This window comes from Ahaetulla prasina, chromosome 1, assembly GCF_028640845.1.
Source record: "Ahaetulla prasina isolate Xishuangbanna chromosome 1, ASM2864084v1, whole genome shotgun sequence".
NCBI classification, from domain to species: domain Eukaryota; kingdom Metazoa; phylum Chordata; class Lepidosauria; order Squamata; family Colubridae; genus Ahaetulla; species Ahaetulla prasina.
Genome location: NC_080539.1, coordinates 290185225 through 290202115, shown reverse-complemented (window position 1 = coordinate 290202115; position 16891 = coordinate 290185225). Strand labels below are relative to the sequence as shown.

Genomic DNA, 16891 nt, shown 5'->3' with positions numbered 1-16891 from the left:
TAGAAGTTCTGCTAAGAACTGATGTTAGTTTCCAACTGACCTGTACATCCAATAATTGCAAATCTCTGAAAATAAATTCCAGATAAAGGTTCTGAATGTTCTTCTTTAAATAATGTTATTACAGTAGTGAATTATCCAGTAATATACCATTGTCTTTAAGTTAATTATAAATGTTTTAATAGCCTTTTAAATGGTGTTATAATTAGACTTAGATTTATTGAAATGAATAATTTAATTCTGATAATTTAGCTTAATTTTCAGATTGATTTTATAGGTGAATAATTCAGTCTTTGGCTAGTTACCTTCAGATGTGTTGGACTCTTTTTTCTTAATTCCCAGCCAAGATAATAGTGGTTGAGAATTGGATCAGCAAAACTTCAGTATATCTGGAATGTCTGCTGAAAACAGTGACTTGGCTTAAAGTAATGTTCATGATTCTGTAATCTTGGCCAAAACAGTATTTTCAGAAGGCATTTCCCTTAATAGTTAGAATTATATTTCATTATACACTTTATTTTCTTTTACAAGATATTTTTTGCACCCAAAAGAAAAAACTTATAATGACTAAGGGTAATTTTAATTGTTAACTTATATTAACAATGAATCCCCAAGTAGTTTGTTTCTAGGTAAATATATTTTTAAACAAATGTGTGAATGCACAATTATAAGTATGAAATGAAAATGCAATATTTGATACTAATATTGATATTTTCTTTTTTCTTTAGACTATTGGAACTCCTGAAGGACCAACTCCAAATAAATTATGAATGTTGAACAAGATGAGCTTACATCCACAGCAGATAATGATAGGTCCTAGGTTTAACAGGGCCCTATTTGACCCCTTGCTTGTGGTGCTACTGGCTCTTCAACTTCTTGTGGTTGCTGGTTTGGTCAGAGCTCAGACTTGCCCTTCTGTCTGTTCCTGTAGCAATCAGTTTAGCAAAGTAATTTGTGTGAGAAAGAATCTGAGAGAGGTCCCTGATGCTATATCTACTAACACTCGGTTATTGAATCTCCATGAGAACCAAATTCAAATAATCAAAGTAAATAGCTTCAAACACCTGAGGCATCTAGAAGTCTTGCAACTGAGCAGGAATCACATTAGAACAATTGAAATTGGGGCCTTCAATGGTCTGGCTAATCTCAATACTCTGGAACTCTTTGACAATCGTCTTAGCACCATTCCTAATGGGGCATTTGTGTACTTGTCAAAATTGAAGGAACTTTGGTTGCGAAACAACCCCATTGAAAGTATTCCTTCTTATGCTTTTAATAGAATCCCTTCCCTGAGGAGGTTAGATCTGGGGGAATTAAAACGGCTTTCATATATCTCTGAAGGTGCCTTTGAAGGTCTATCCAATTTGAGGTATTTGAACCTTGCTATGTGCAACCTTCGGGAAATTCCTAACCTCACACCACTTGTAAAACTGGATGAGCTAGATCTTTCTGGGAACCACTTAACTGTTATCAAGCCAGGGTCTTTTCAAGGATTAATGCACTTGCAGAAATTGTGGCTGATCCAATCCCAGATTCAGGTGATTGAAAGGAATGCCTTTGATAACCTTCAGTCACTAGTAGAGATCAATCTGGCCCACAATAATCTAACACTACTGCCTCATGACCTCTTCACACCTCTCCGTCTGGAAAGAATCCACCTGCATCATAACCCTTGGAACTGCAACTGCGACATCCTATGGCTCAGCTGGTGGATTAAAGACAAAGCACCCTCCAACACTGCATGCTGTGCCCGTTGCAACACACCTCCCAGCTTGAAAGGAAGATACATTGGTGAGTTGGACCTAAACTACTTCACATGCTATGCTCCTGTGATTGTGGAGCCACCAACAGACCTCAATGTCACTGAAGGCATGGCTGCTGAGCTTAAATGCCGAGCATCAACATCCTTGACCTCTATATCTTGGATTACTCCAAATGGATCTGTTATAACACATGGGGCTTATAGGGTTCGGATTTCTGTGCTCAGTGATGGCACGTTAAACTTTACAAGGGTAACCGCGCAAGACACAGGCTTGTATACATGCTTGGTGAGTAACTCTGTGGGGAATACAACAGCTTCTGCAACTCTTAATGTAACCGCACAGGAGTGTATTACTTATTTTTCAACCATCACAGTAGAAACTGTGGAACCTTCTCAGGATGAGGCACGGACCACAGAACAGGTTTGGCCCACACCAGTTATTGATTGGGACACCACTAATGCAACAACCTCTCTCACACCACAGAGCACAAGGTCAATGGAAAAAGCATTCACAATTCCTGTGACAGATTTAAGCAACGGGATCCCAGGAATAGATGAGGTTATGAAGACTACCAAAATCATAATTGGTTGTTTTGTGGCAATCACTCTTATGGCTGCTGTGATGTTGGTCATTTTTTACAAAATGAGAAAACAACATCACCGGCAAAATCATCATGCTCCAACACGGACTGTAGAAATCATTAATGTGGATGATGAACTTACAGGTGATACACCTATAGAAAGTCATTTGCCCATGCCAGCAATAGAGCATGAGCACTTAAACCACTATAACTCTTATAAATCTCCTTTCAACCACACAACAACAGTTAACACAATAAATTCCATACACAGTTCAGTGCATGAACCATTATTGATCCGAATGAACTCTAAAGACAATGTACAAGAGACTCAGATCTAAACCATTTACAGATTTAAGGGGGAATTTAAAACAAAAAAAAAGACAGTTTATTAAAAAAAATGACACAGATGACTGGGCTAAATCTACTGTTTCAAAAAAAGTGTCTTTACAAAAAAAGAAATTTATTTATTAAAAATTCTATTGTGAGCGAAAGCAGACAAAATTATGTGTATTCCTCAGAACCTCTTTTTGCTGCATTTATTTACCCTACTCTACTGATTTCCCTTTCCTTTCTTCTCTCCCATACCTTCCCTTCTATCCCATTTGCCATATTTTTCATAGAACAACTTGATTCTCTAAAGAACTGGTCTAGGAATTTTTGTAAGAATTCTGTTAATGCTTTGGGAATTTTTATGGTGAATTCTAGTGGTGAGATTCGGTCTATTTTGTCTTTTTTCATTTCATTTTCTTCTCATGCCCTTTTTGAAATGGTTCAGAGAGGGAATGGATGTTAGCAGTAGATTCACGAGAACAATCAAGGAACAGAAACAAACAAAACAAAATATTTTATTTTTCTTTTATTTTTTCACATTTCTGTATTTCCTGAAGGGACAATTCTGTGGAAGGGGGAAAAAATCCAAGAAATTAATTTTCATGTGAGCATCTATACAACCCATGATCTTTTAAACAACTCTAGAACCAGGATTTGTAGTTCAAACACTAAAATAAGATTATAAATAAAATATTGTTGGTTTTTTTCTGTACTCATTTTTAGTGTGATGTTAAAATGTCAAAAGATTGTTCCACGTTTTACATTTTTTTCATCCATCATTCCATGGCTTTCCTTCAAAAACAAACAAAATAATGGTAACAGAAATATTATAACAACATTTTGAATTTTAACTGAAAGTAATAATACACTTTTTTTACCTAATAACCAGCATACCATGCCTAAAAATTAATGATCACAGACAATAATTCAGGAAACTGACTGGGGTTAAATAAATTAAATGAATTTATTGATGAAATGAATGAAAGTTATCTTCACATTTGATCAGAATTTTTCATTAGATAAAATCACTTTGTCCCTGGAATGTTCTAAAAATTCTTCCTCAGAATTTTGATTGAACAATTCGTTCTTGACTGGACACCAAAGGATTTGCTACCTTGTTAACAAAAGTATTTGTGTGGGAGCATCCATTTTATATTTAAAGGCAAGAAAAGAAAGAAAGAAAAAAAAGAGAAGGTAGGGAAGGAGGGATGGAAGAAAGGAAGGAGAAAGAAAGAAAAGAAAGAAAATGAAGGAAAAAAGGAAAAAAAGAAAGAAAGAAAGAAAGAAAGAAAGAAAGAAAGAAAGAAAGAAAGAAAGAAAGAAAGATGGGAGGGAGGGAAGCAAGGAAAGGAGGAAGAGAGGAAAAGAGAGAGAGAGAGAGAGATATTTGAAATGATATTTGCTATCCAAAGTTCTAAAACCATTGGTCCAAATAATTTGATCCAACACTAATTTTAACCATGTGTTGGAATGTGGCCTTAATTTGTAAATAAAGGTTATAATGAACCATAAGTATTATTCATCTACTTTTTCTGGCTTTGTTGGTGTCTTCTATAGCAAGCCAAGGGCATCAGCAAAAGGTTCAGGCTTCACCAGGCTTGTTTGAAAGTATATCATTAACCTTTAGTTTTAGCCAACATTTTGTTAGTGTTCATGTGAAATAAAGTTTTTATTTATTTATTTTGATTGCATGAAAACAAAGCTGCAAATATGGATGCTGTTTGCTATTTAGCTCAACTGAAATATGGTTGAACAAGATAAGCTAACAAATAAAATTGTGACACTGAAAAAAATCCAGGAACAGTAGTCAACAACAGAAATTAATGGGGAGGGGGGGAAATACAATTCCCTTAATTCTTTTTCCTTTTATCTGACGTAAACCAATGATAAGTATCAGAAATCCAAGTGAGAGGTGGCCCTCAAGAGGATTTTTCAATGATGAACTGAATTCCTTAATTAAAATAATATGAACTGTGATTAGAAGATCCATTGGAATTGTTCTAGTCAGAAGATCCATTCAAGATCATTCCTTTCTTCGTTTTTATGAAGGAGTAATTATTCTTCAGAGTTATGACGCAGAAACTGAAAATCAGAAACCAAGCAGACTACAATCCAAAACATTTCTTGTAGGTTAGACTCTCAGCCTTGACAAAGTTCTGCTTTTTAAGGAAGAGGATCATAAGCAGAAAATTGGCATCTGATTAAACACTTAAACAGCACTGATCTTTGTTTTCTTTTCTCCCTTTGACAAAAATATTATTTGAAGGAGGGGGAAAATATTGATGTCCATATAACTAATAAATTTAAATTTGTGTTAATAATTAACACAAATATGTTTTAAAAGGCTAGTCATGTTTGTTTTTTTAAAAAATCAAATGTTCAAATGTTGTGCTTCAGGGCTCTTCTCATTGGAAAATGGTTGTGGTTGAATTACAGTATAATAACTTCTCTACAATATCCTTAAATAATGCTTTTGACTTGGGTAATGGAAAACAAGAGTATATATTAAAGTTCCTTACAATAACTGTAAATCTCATACCATATAACAATTTGTTCTTGAGCAAAGTTTGGAAACTTACTTGTGAATTTTTCAAATCTTGAATCAAATAAGATGAGCTTTTAAAATGCTGAATGTACCTGAAGCATTTATTTTTTTTCCTCCCTATTGCATCCCTAAGAACCTTCCTCTGCAAGTCATCAATTTGTCAACATTTTTTCCTTAAATTTATTGTTTCAGGCAAGAAGAGCAAGCGGAGTGCAGGAAATAAAAAGGCTTGGTTTTTTTTCTGCTGTCTTACCCTTTGACACCAGTATCTTATGTTCTCTTCAGTATTCCTTGGCGTATTGCAAATTTCCCTATGTTCTTAGTGAAATTCCATCTCCCTTGCATCTCAGTTACAAATGTTCTTGAACATTGATTGTGTTCTTCTTCTTCTTCTTCTTTTTTTTTTTTTGGATATGCTTGTGGCCAATTCATGGCATGGGAAATAGTGGTTAAAGTACTGGAATGGAATTGGGGAAAACAGTTCAAGTCTGCCTTCAGCTACAAAAGCTCTTTGAGTGACTTTGAGCCAGACACAGTCTCTGAGCCCAGTCAACCTCACCGGCTTTTCTGCTGTGAAAACCATGAATGTCACTTTGCACTTCTGAACAAAAGACAGGATAAAAATCAATCAAATCAATTCAACTGGTTTCAAAATAGAATAATTTATCTGGAAAGTAAGCAGCCACAAACCAGGCAGACAAAGAACCTCATTGACACAGGTAGTGATTTTCTTTTTCTTCGCTCTTATAATTGAATATGGCCAATAGACTCAAACTAGCCACAAGCACAAAACAAAACAAAAAACCTCTAAGAAACTTTAGTTCTGCAAAGGAATCCAGATTATTTATATTTCAATATGGATTTGTTGTGAGATTTTCCAAAAATGAAAGCTAATATCTATTTCCTCAATTAACAATTCAATCTGACTTAACAAACATAGCTTTGTGACTATTCCAAAAATTTAATTTGCAACATATGAAGGACTGTTTTGCATCCAACAATTGCAACATGGTTCATTCATTTTCATTTTTACACAAATCTAATAGGTGAATCATAAGCCTAACATTATCAGATACTTGACGCCCTTTAATGAAACTGAATTGTCTTAAATGGCTTATTGAATGTAATATCTTTTTTTTAATTTGCATTTATATCCCGCCCTTCTCCGAAGACTCAGGGCGGCTTACACTATGTCAAGCAATAGTCTTCATCCATTTGTATATTATATACAAAGTCAACTTATTGTCCCCAACAATCTGGGTCCTCATTTTACCTACCTTATAAAGGATGGAAGGCTGTGTCAACCTTGGGCCTGGTGGGACTTGAACATGCAGTAATTGCAAGCAGCTGCTGTTAATAACAGACTATCTTAGCAGTCTGAGCCACCAGAGGCCCTTCTTCAGCTATGTGACAGAAGTAGGGGTGGGTTTCAAAAATTTCAGTTGCTGGGTGGATGTGACAATGGTGGGGGTGGCCCAGTCGGCCTCCTGCACCACGGTGGGGGGGGCATTTTCGCCTTCCCCAGGCTCTGGAGGCTTTCCTCAAGCTTCTAGGAGGGCAAAAACTGCTCAGAAGTACAGTAGCTGTTAAAAGATTGACATCAACCTTAGAGAATAACAATTCACACAATTGCTAGGATCCTTTCTTGTTTTACTGTAAGATATGCCTCATAATTTTCTTAGGCTAAGGCCCTATTTTTGAAAGATTTCTTGTGAACCTCTAGCAAAATGAGAGGCATGCTTTCCTTATTGTTTTATACCATTGAGGGAATCCCATATGTCCTGGCAACTGAGGGTTGTTTTTTTCTTTCCCAGATTTGTTATTTCAATGATGTCAAATATTAGTTCAAGGTGCAGCTAGCTCTTTTGAAACAACAAGATCTCTGGAAAATTTATTCTATCTGAAAAAGCATTTTTCTCAATGAGTAGGCGTACATTCCTGGAATACAAAGTTTTATTATACTCCAGAAACAAAAAGCTAATTTTGTTGTTGTCTCTGTGAATTATTCCTCCAAAATTTCCTATTGTGGTATAATCTTACTTTGATTCAATTATTTTGGATGTGAAACTAATAATTTACCAGATTGTTTTCCTTGTGCCCAGTAGAACTATTTATTATACTTTAATAAGTATTTAGTATTTAAGAGACCTAATTGATCAAATCCTCATTTAAACAATCTTAGAGGGGGATGTGCTTCCAAATTATGCTTTCTACAATGCATATTCAATGCTTTATGTGTGTTTCCAGTATTTACAATGAGTCTTTTATTTTTGTCCTTCAAGAGGCATAATTTAATGTCTTATGCTGTACAAATGCTTTAAAAATTAGCATTACACCATTCCATCCACAGACCCTAATGATAATGGACTTGTAGTCAAACATTTCACTGGAAATACCAAATACATTAATCTTTTTAATATTTTGTTTATCTTCTAACCAACCAATTATTTATTGATTCTTTGCCTAGTATATGGACAAAATCCATTGGAAATTCAGCTGAAAGTCCAGAAACAAAGTCCAGGAATATAATTTCTACCTTCAACTGCAAGACTATATGGTTTCAGTTGAAATGCCTCTTTACCCCTTCAAGAAAGTAAATCAAAAATCATTTCAAGGAATTTCAAAGTTTTGGTTGGTTCCATTGCGATGAAAGCAATATATACAGCTACTGGAAGTCAACATCTACAAATAACAACATTCAAAATGTGGCCTTGTTATTTACAACAAATTTTCTGTCTTCACTGACTTTCAGTACTATGGTTCTGATCATGTGTTTAGAAATACCTTGCATCACAGAAATAGTTTTTTATATAAAATGTGAATGTGTGAAAGCCTTTGTTTAGAAATATGAATCTAACATTCCTTTTTGTATTGAAATAAGTGAAGAATGATTAGATCTATGTTGAGAGCACATGTAGGGAGAAAATATGAACAATATAAGCTTGATTAAATCTCTAGGTAACTAAATATATTTCAGTAAGCAGTAAATTGTGGCAACCAAATCTAGTAATCCAAATAAGAATGATGATTTCAATGTCAGATCTAAACTTGATTTCAGAATGTTTTATTTCTGGCAGTTTAATTGGAATTTCACACAGGTGCTTTAAGAACAAGATAAATATAGCAGAACACACCTATTTTTACTTACTTACCTACTTACTTACTTACTTACTTAATTACTTACTTACTTTACATGCAGAGTCATTTGTCATGACATTCTTTGCCAGAATTGTAAACCTAAAGGATGGTGATAAATCTCACCTAGTACATGATGCCTTTATTAAATGGTCATTCATAACCTCAGACAATAACTGGATTTTGTGGAGCCCAGATCTAATCAAAGATATAAAAAAAAGGTCTCTTAAACCATATAATCTAGTTACATGTATTCTTGGAGTCTTCTTGAGCAGGCAGCTATGATATGTTTTTGAGGTGTGGCTATGAAAATTGTCACAACACACCCAACCTTGGGAGTAAGCAAGACCAGCATTTAATAGAAAAAGTTCCTTCTACTTGTAATTCAGCAGAAATTTTATGGAATATGAACTTTGAATAATTTAATCTGTGATATTAAATGTTGCTTGTATAATAAGCAGAAACTCAAGTCTGGAAAGGAAGGTAAGTATGAACCATCCTGTACAATAAGCATAATAGACAGATGCCCTAATAGTTTTGCAACATTTTTCATTCATTCTTGAAAAATAACTTAAATTCCAAGGATTTTAATTTCTGAATAAGTGTACTGAAAACTTAAACACAATGATTGCTCTGTTTCCTATGTAAGCAATATGTTTATTTTCCTTTCCCACTCAAATCATGAAAACACATTTATGGATCCTGTTCAGCAACTGCTTAGTAATACATTTCAGGACTATTGCTTCTCCAAATGCAAGACATATAATCTGAAATCAGTTCCAAAGTTGTTTAAACTGGAGTATTTTTAATTTATGGAATATGTGGTGGGTTTTTTTTTCATTACTGATTTGTCTTCTACTTTTACTATTTTTATAACGTTTCCTTAAAATTTATATTAGCCATGTGTAAATTCGTATTGTTACTTTTATTTTTACTATTATTATGACAAGCACATTATAGAATGTGATATAGTATACTTATAGGCCCTTTTAAAAAACGTGAGTATTGCACACACATGCTAAGAAAGGAAAGCATTATTGCATCCATAAAAAGACAGCATATCATATGAAGTAACTATATTAGGAAAATTCTGATCAATTCAGTGCCTGATGAACACTTTCTCTATAAAGCCAATATAACTGGATGAGATGACAGTTAAACCTGTGGAAGAAAGACTGGGAACAACCTTGGGAGACAGGTGGAACAGCCACAGACTACATCACAGTCAAACAAATGGCAGCTGAGCCTGCAGAAGGAAATGAGGAATACGGCAAATGTCTCAGTAGGGACCCTCCATGTTATTTGGAACTTTAAAAGTGAGGCAGGAGAAAGCCAGATTCTGTTAATGAAGTTGATGACTAGTGAATGGAAAAGTCCAAGTTCCCACCAGAAATCAGAGAAATGTACGTGATACAATTCTGTTTTTATTTGGGAATAATTGTAAACACTAGCAACACAGAAACTCCTGTGGCTTTTGTCCATGCACTCTCCTCATATGCATCCATTTGCTACAATCATCAGGTCATTACATGTATGAAAAAGAAGAAAAAGGATGGTAATAGGAAACCCAAATACTGATTGGAATACCTTTTACTTCCTCCAAAAGAGATGGAGCGGGGAGGGACCCATTTGGTTTGAAAGAGAACTTTTACTAATCCTGGACCATTTAGCTGTGTATTAAATAGAACAGCAGATCACATTCCAAGTAGAAATGGTGCAATGTGATCTTTGAGCCACAATGTTCTAGCATGTTAAAATCTTAAGCTTCAAGACAGAGAGCTGAATCAATGTAATATTTAGTCATTTGGGAAGTTTTTGAATCCCTTAAACTCTTTTTAAATTTTGTTTCTGGCTAACTGTCTATCACCACAGATGTATCTGGTGCTTTACAAAGTGAAAGGAGTTTACAATGTAACATTTTATTCAGGGAGAAGAACAGATAAAATAAGGTAATGAGAGGCAGGGGTAAACAGAGAAGCAATCGGTTGTTTGTGATGTGGGCACACCAGCTTAATTACAGTAGAACAGCTTCCTTACCTTGGACTACTGCCACACCACCATCTGTTTTATTTGTAAAGCATTCCCATAGCACTTTAAAGCTAACCCATGTTTCCTCCACTTTAACATTACCATCTGCAGATCTAAGGCACATTCTACGCTGTGTTGCCCATATGCTTGTAAGTTTTAAGCTCACAAAGGACACCATCAGCTGATCACTGGCACATCAGCTGAGTCTAGTAGGAAGTGAATTAGTTTCTAGAGCTCCCATTTGCAATTATACAGGCAAGAGCCCATATTTTGGTGATTTGCAAAGAGATGCTATCAGTAGATTGAGATCCATTTTAAAATCTGAAATAAACTGCAAAAGTTTGTAAAACACCTTTTCTGTTTGATATAAAATTAACTGTACTAGAGGATGTTTTTTTGGGGAAAAAACAAAGCCCAGTTGCCTTTTGAAAAAGTACCTTTGGGGCAACTATGACCCGGATGCCAATATCCATAGACGTTGTACTAGAGGATGTTTCATATACCACCAAGATAAAGGGGACATCTAACTTTTTGCAAAAATGGCACGAAAACAAATAATTTGACAATTTGCAGAATGTCTCCATTGACTTCTTGTAACTATATTTCGATGGTGCTCTATAACCTGGGCTGAAATTACAGTGTCCCAATATATCTGAAAAACATCTGATGGGAGAAAAATGGCTATAGATGAAAACTAAGAATTTGAATGGAAATTTGTGTAGAGTTTGGAAAAGAGATTCTGAACATTAATACTTCTATTAAAAATAATCATTAACTGTAGATTTTCTGTTACAAATAAGGGAGAATGGATTTTATTATGTAAAGTTCAGGCCTATGAATGGAGTCTTTGACAGTCAATAATAGCTATCGCTAGGATGAAGACATCCTAAAGAGATGAAGCTAACCTTATTCTTTATCCAGAGACTGGCTATCTTGATTTTAGTGTTCTGAGAATTATAATTGAAAATAAGACTACATGGTCTTGCCTATAGACCAGAAGGATTAAATTCTATTAATAAAAATGAAAGGGAGATAAAGCTGTTTTTTCTGTCAGCTTTCATTTTAATTTTTACATTGAATTTCCCATAGGCTTTCAAGGAAGTTGATATAAGCATGCTAGTAATAAAAAAAACCCAGACATATGGACATGCTTAGTGTGATAGATAAGAATAGTTTATGTATCAGTGCAATTTCATTATTTCTTACTAGCAGAGATTCCTTGGGTTACAAGCAGAGGCATTTCTGTTTCTTATTCTCAGGATCTTATGATGCTGGCCAATGTCTAGGATATTCCTCACATAAGCATGAGAGGTGACTTTTGTAAGATGCATTTTCTTTCCCAAGCATTAAAGAAATACATATGTGAATATTTATTTGAGCACTGTAGTCCTGTGGGTTCATTTGCAATTGATACACCTCTAACAGGATATCAACTCAACTGAGCAGTTTATAATAGGAAGGTCTCTGGGTTTGTTTGCACCAGCAAGGTCCTTGGGGACCAAAAATAGAAAAATGATATTGGAAGACATCATATTTTAACTTTGAGAATATCTATGAATGGACAGATCCTTCTGGAACTCATCTACTAAAACAGCAAATTCAAAATTTGGAGTAACCTAATTCCATCTTTTTATGAGATATTGTAAATATAGATATACAGTAGATATATAGATGATAGATTAATAGATATAGAGATATATAGAGCTAGCTTGTAGCTAGATGGGGGAGGAGAAATTAGGAGAGAGAGTGTGATGAATGATAGGTAGGTAGATGATAGATAGATGATAATGGATGGATGGATGGATAGATAGATAGATAGATAGATAGATAGATAGATAGATAGATAGATAGATAGATAGATATTTACATACATACATACATACATACATACAATAATAAACCATTGAGTGACAGGCATACTCCCTATGTCAGTGGATAGCTGCATCTCCAAGCCTAAACTTGCCAGTGAATCTGTACTTCCAAATTTTGCAAGAAAAAATAGGATTTCTGTTGGTACTTGTGTCTGTTTCTATTGCTAACAGAGTTTGTTGCAAATGAATATCCATTGTTGCCAGATTAGCAGTGGTTGGATTATTCCTGTTCAGTGGAACATCTTAAAAAACTGATCCTGAACAGGCAAGTTAAGTGTACACAAATAGACAAAGGCGTGGGGTAAGTACAGAAAAACAAACATCTTATGAAAATTCCACAGTGAAACCATATTAAAATGCTATTTTGATGGATATTATATTTTAAAATTATCTAGGATCTAAAAAACATATAAGGCAGCCAGTTTCTGGGCCATCTGGAGAGGGATACCTAACATAACATTGGGAGTAGAGTTCAACAACTCTGATCACAAAGTAATGTAATGTAATGTAAGACAAGGGTCACCAATCTTTCGGACCTCAGGGACCACTAAATTCCTAATTGTAAATCCTGAGGACCACTAATATGAATTTTTAAAAAGATAAATAGTATTTAGTGCAATATAAAAAATGCAAATAATTTTTCTGCGGACCACCAAAGTTTTCTCACGGACCACCAGTGTTCCATGGACCACCAGTTGGTGACTGCTATTCTAAGACATTAGTTAATTAGAAGGATGAAGAAGGAATCTTCTAAATATATTTTGAACAAAAGGCGTCTTTCCTGAGAGTAGATTATGGGTTTTTTTAGATGTTTGACTGCTTTTTGCTGAGTAGCAGAGGCTGCTGTAAGGCCTGTTGAAGGAATATAAGCCATCCATTTCCAAGTGGCAAGCTCACTGAGTGAGCGAACAGGGAGATCTAAGAAAGTTTGGAAATACAGTTTGTCTGAGGAGTTAAAGGGAATAAATGTTCCCTCTAATGTAGAGAGCACTCAGCTAATCAGATTCCCTAATAAGAAAACAACAATAAGCAAAGGTCGTTCAATTGTTGTCTTAATAAGGATGACTTGAATTTGTAGGTCAGGAAGGTGAATATAATACAACAGATATAAAGAAGAACTGATAGAATGACTTATGTAAATGCTGAAGCTTAGCAAGCCAAAAATAGAGTCTGGGGTCAGAGAAGACTGTTATTAAAACATTGCAAGTTCCCTCAGCCTTCAAAGCTGAAGACAGGAACAAAAGAATTGTTTTTGCTTGTTTTGTTTCAAAACACAGGAAAAGACATTTTTCCTTCTCACAGTACATACTCAGGATAAATGAAACTCTGGTTAGCACAAAGAAGAAATGGAGATCAGTTCTCCTGAGCAAGCAGGAGAAAGGATGACCAGAAAATTCAAAGGTGGGGAAACTCTGGACTTGTCCACATTGCCCAGTGGCACAGAGGTTAGCATTTATTTCTTAAAAGCAAAAATGAGGTGTTGTCCTCAATTCATCCTTCACTCCTAGAGAAACCCCAGGCACATTTTTTTTTCACTTTGTCTTTAATACTTGACCATCATATTCTTCAAATGCTTTTGTATAGAATGCATCAGTTTGTTGCAGGCTCATTCCAGCCCTTCATTGCAAAGGAAGGAATGCTTCCTCAGTGGTGTCAAGGCTGTACATATTTTGGAATAGCTTTTGGAGTTACATAAATAGCACCGTGTCTCTAGCTATTGCCTTGTAAATTGAACGTTGGTGGTTTAAACGCTGACAGAAATGTGTGAGGGTGTTCAGTTAAGGAAGAAGGGTTTTACCCTCAGCTCCCAAATAACTCATGGGAAACTCATGAAACCCTTCTACCATGATTAGAAAATTGAGGTAACTGCATCAATGGACATTTTTTTAAAAAAATAGTGCATAAAAATTAAAAGAAAATCATGGATTTCTAACCAACAAAGTTTTCTTTACAGGTAAAGAGTTAAAGCCATGTGCCAGTGGTGGGATTCAGCTGGTTTTGTCGGATTCAGGTGAACCGGTAGCAGTGACTGCAGTAGGCCCTGCTCACTGCCCAGGACATAATTTAGCCATGTTTTGGAGACCGTGTTCACGCACGGAAGGTGCACGCGCAAGCAAAGAGCATGCACGGAAGGTGTGTGCATGAACAAAGAGCATACACAGAAGGCCAAGTATGCATTGAAAGTGGGACGTGCAAACGAAGCAAGCACACATGCACACACACAAACACACACACACATTTGCGAACTGGTAGGGAAGGGAAGGGAATCCCACCTCTGCATTGTGCTACTATAGGACTAATGGAAAATGCATTTCTAAAAAAAATAAATAAATAGAAAGTAGTAAAAAGGCTTTAAAATGTTGCTGTGCCTGCATTTTGCTGCTTTAATTCTGTTTTAACTACACACACAAACAAATATAAAAACATCTACCTACATAGAAATATAAATGGCTTTTCTACAGGGAACCAAAGGAATTGCCTATTATTTGTATCAGAAAATGGGGTTAAAGGCAACAAGGATATTTTTTAATGGGAAGATGTCACAGCCAGCTTTTCAGACTAAATACCTTGCAAACTGTTGCTAAACTCAATTCAGATACAGTTTTTCTTAATCTAGTGTAGAATTGGCATGAACACGGAACAGAAGTAGCTTAATGGTAAATGTGGACATGCTATTAGATGGTTGGAATTGGAATTGATAGCTGGATGGAAAGAAAGAAAGGGTGAAATACAACCCTTTCCAATGTCCTTCTTCTATGACCAGAAAAAAGAAAAGCTCCACACTACCTGGGGGGAGGGGAAATAATAGGAAGGCTGAAGCTACAAAAATTAGAAATAAAGTCTGAGACCAGGAAAAACTACTGTCGAAATATGCAGAAATGACCTAAACATTTAAGGTTGGAGAAAAAGACACAATTATCAACAGTAAAATCAACAGCAGCTGATCTTTATCATAGTGGCAAGTTTGTTTGTTTGTTTGTTTGTTTATATCTTTGAATCTACGTCTATGACCATGTGATTGTGTAGCTAGGGGAATATTTATTGTGTCCAAAATAAATCTCTAATGTTTCATGTGACTGAGTTATATCACTTGAAGTATATTTTTTTTCAGAAGGAATAAAATTAATAGAAAAGGAGGAGGAGGAGGAGGAGGAGGAGGAGGAGGAGGAGGAGGAGGAGGATTGTTAAAAGTATCTAAACGTATTCCCAAAATCAAAGTGAATTTAGCAGTGCTGCATGGAGGAAGAAATAATGGTATCCACCCAACCAAAAAGGAAATGTGGATTATGTGTTGAGTTCTTGGTGCTCTTTGGGGTAGGTTGTCTTTGGGGTAGGTTGTTTGCTTAGAAATGTTTCATTAGCAGGATATGTAACATTATCAGTGTGCAAGAGAATGACATTAGCTAGTTATTTATATACAGTATTGTTGCTTGCCCTGAGAGTCTTGGCTGAGATCTGGTTCCTTCTCTGTTTCTTCCTTGTTTAGGATATTATTTCCTCCCTGTTTATTTATCTGGTGCTATTTCCTGCTAATTTGGGTGTTGGTTATTAGGAGAGATGAGATGTGTTCTAGGCTGGTTGTTGTCCTCCTAAACTTTTTTGACTATGTCTTTTTCTCTTAAGTGTCTATTGATGGCTAATTTCTCTGAATGGCAAGCTTCCAGAAATTACTTAGCAGTTTTGGATTATATTTATCTGAAATATTAACACTCTTCCAATTTAAACTACAGTTGAATCTCCCCATGTGTTACAAGACTGAGGAGTTTCCATCACATCTTCTTAGTACTAGTTGGCATGTTCATGGATGTTGTCTGCCAATCTTCTATCTATGCCCTACACAGTGAAGTTACGGCCCTTGCATTGTATGTTGTGTCCTGTCTTTTCTTCTATGATTATTGGTTATCTGAGTTTGCTTAAGATGTTTGGGAGGAATTTTCATTGGTTTGTATGCTACAATGATGCAAAGTTTTTAAAATAGTCTATTGATTATCTTTGAGGTGTTTTCAACATATGTAAGAATTATCTTTCTCATAGGTTATAATAGTTGTGTCACATGGGGTTATGTAGTCATATATATTTGATAAAGTTGTGTGAGTATCTGTTATGTTGGAAGTCTGTTTCTGGCATTCCAGGTTACTACTGTGATTTTTACAAACCCGAGAAGCTCATAAAGTACAAAGAGTTCAACAGTTCAATCTTGAGCTACATATATTATCTTCCATTGGATGTGGATTATGTTTTCAAAAGCAACCTGCAGATATAGATAATAATAAAACAGTAATGACTGAGCAGCTGAAGTATCCCAAAATTTACCACCATCCCTACCACCACATGGATGCAAACTTCCTTCTTGAAACTCTTGACATTCCTTAGAGACAAAGTTTGCCTTCAGTGGATGAAGAAAGAACAAGAGACTAAGCCACTCTCAATGGCAGAAAGCAACAGGGAAAAATTAATCAAGTTAGTGAAAGTGGCATGAATGTTACAGGAAAAGTATTCTGATATGAGAGTTGTTGGTTTTAAACAAAACTAATGTTAAGTGTAGTTGAATGCATACAACAGCCTTTAGAAAAGTTGATTTTAAGAAACTTGGAACTAATTGGTAAAGAGGTTGACATTGGGTAGGACATATTTTTAAAAA

At 35.3% G+C, this 16891-nt stretch overlaps 1 protein-coding gene across 7 annotated transcripts in view; it reads left to right on the top strand.

The window, feature by feature from the left end:
• Positions 1-5002, top strand: part of LRRC4C (leucine rich repeat containing 4C) — a 365164-nt gene extending 360162 nt beyond the window's left edge. For all 7 annotated transcript variants that reach the window (XM_058161691.1, XM_058161692.1, XM_058161695.1 and 4 more), the window contains one exon: positions 726-5002. In XM_058161691.1, the coding sequence (XP_058017674.1) occupies positions 768-2678 (1911 nt within the window). In that variant the 5' untranslated portion in view covers positions 726-767 and the 3' untranslated portion in view covers positions 2679-5002. The remainder of the gene's footprint in view (positions 1-725) is intronic.
• The last annotated feature ends 11889 nt before the right edge of the window (positions 5003-16891 follow it).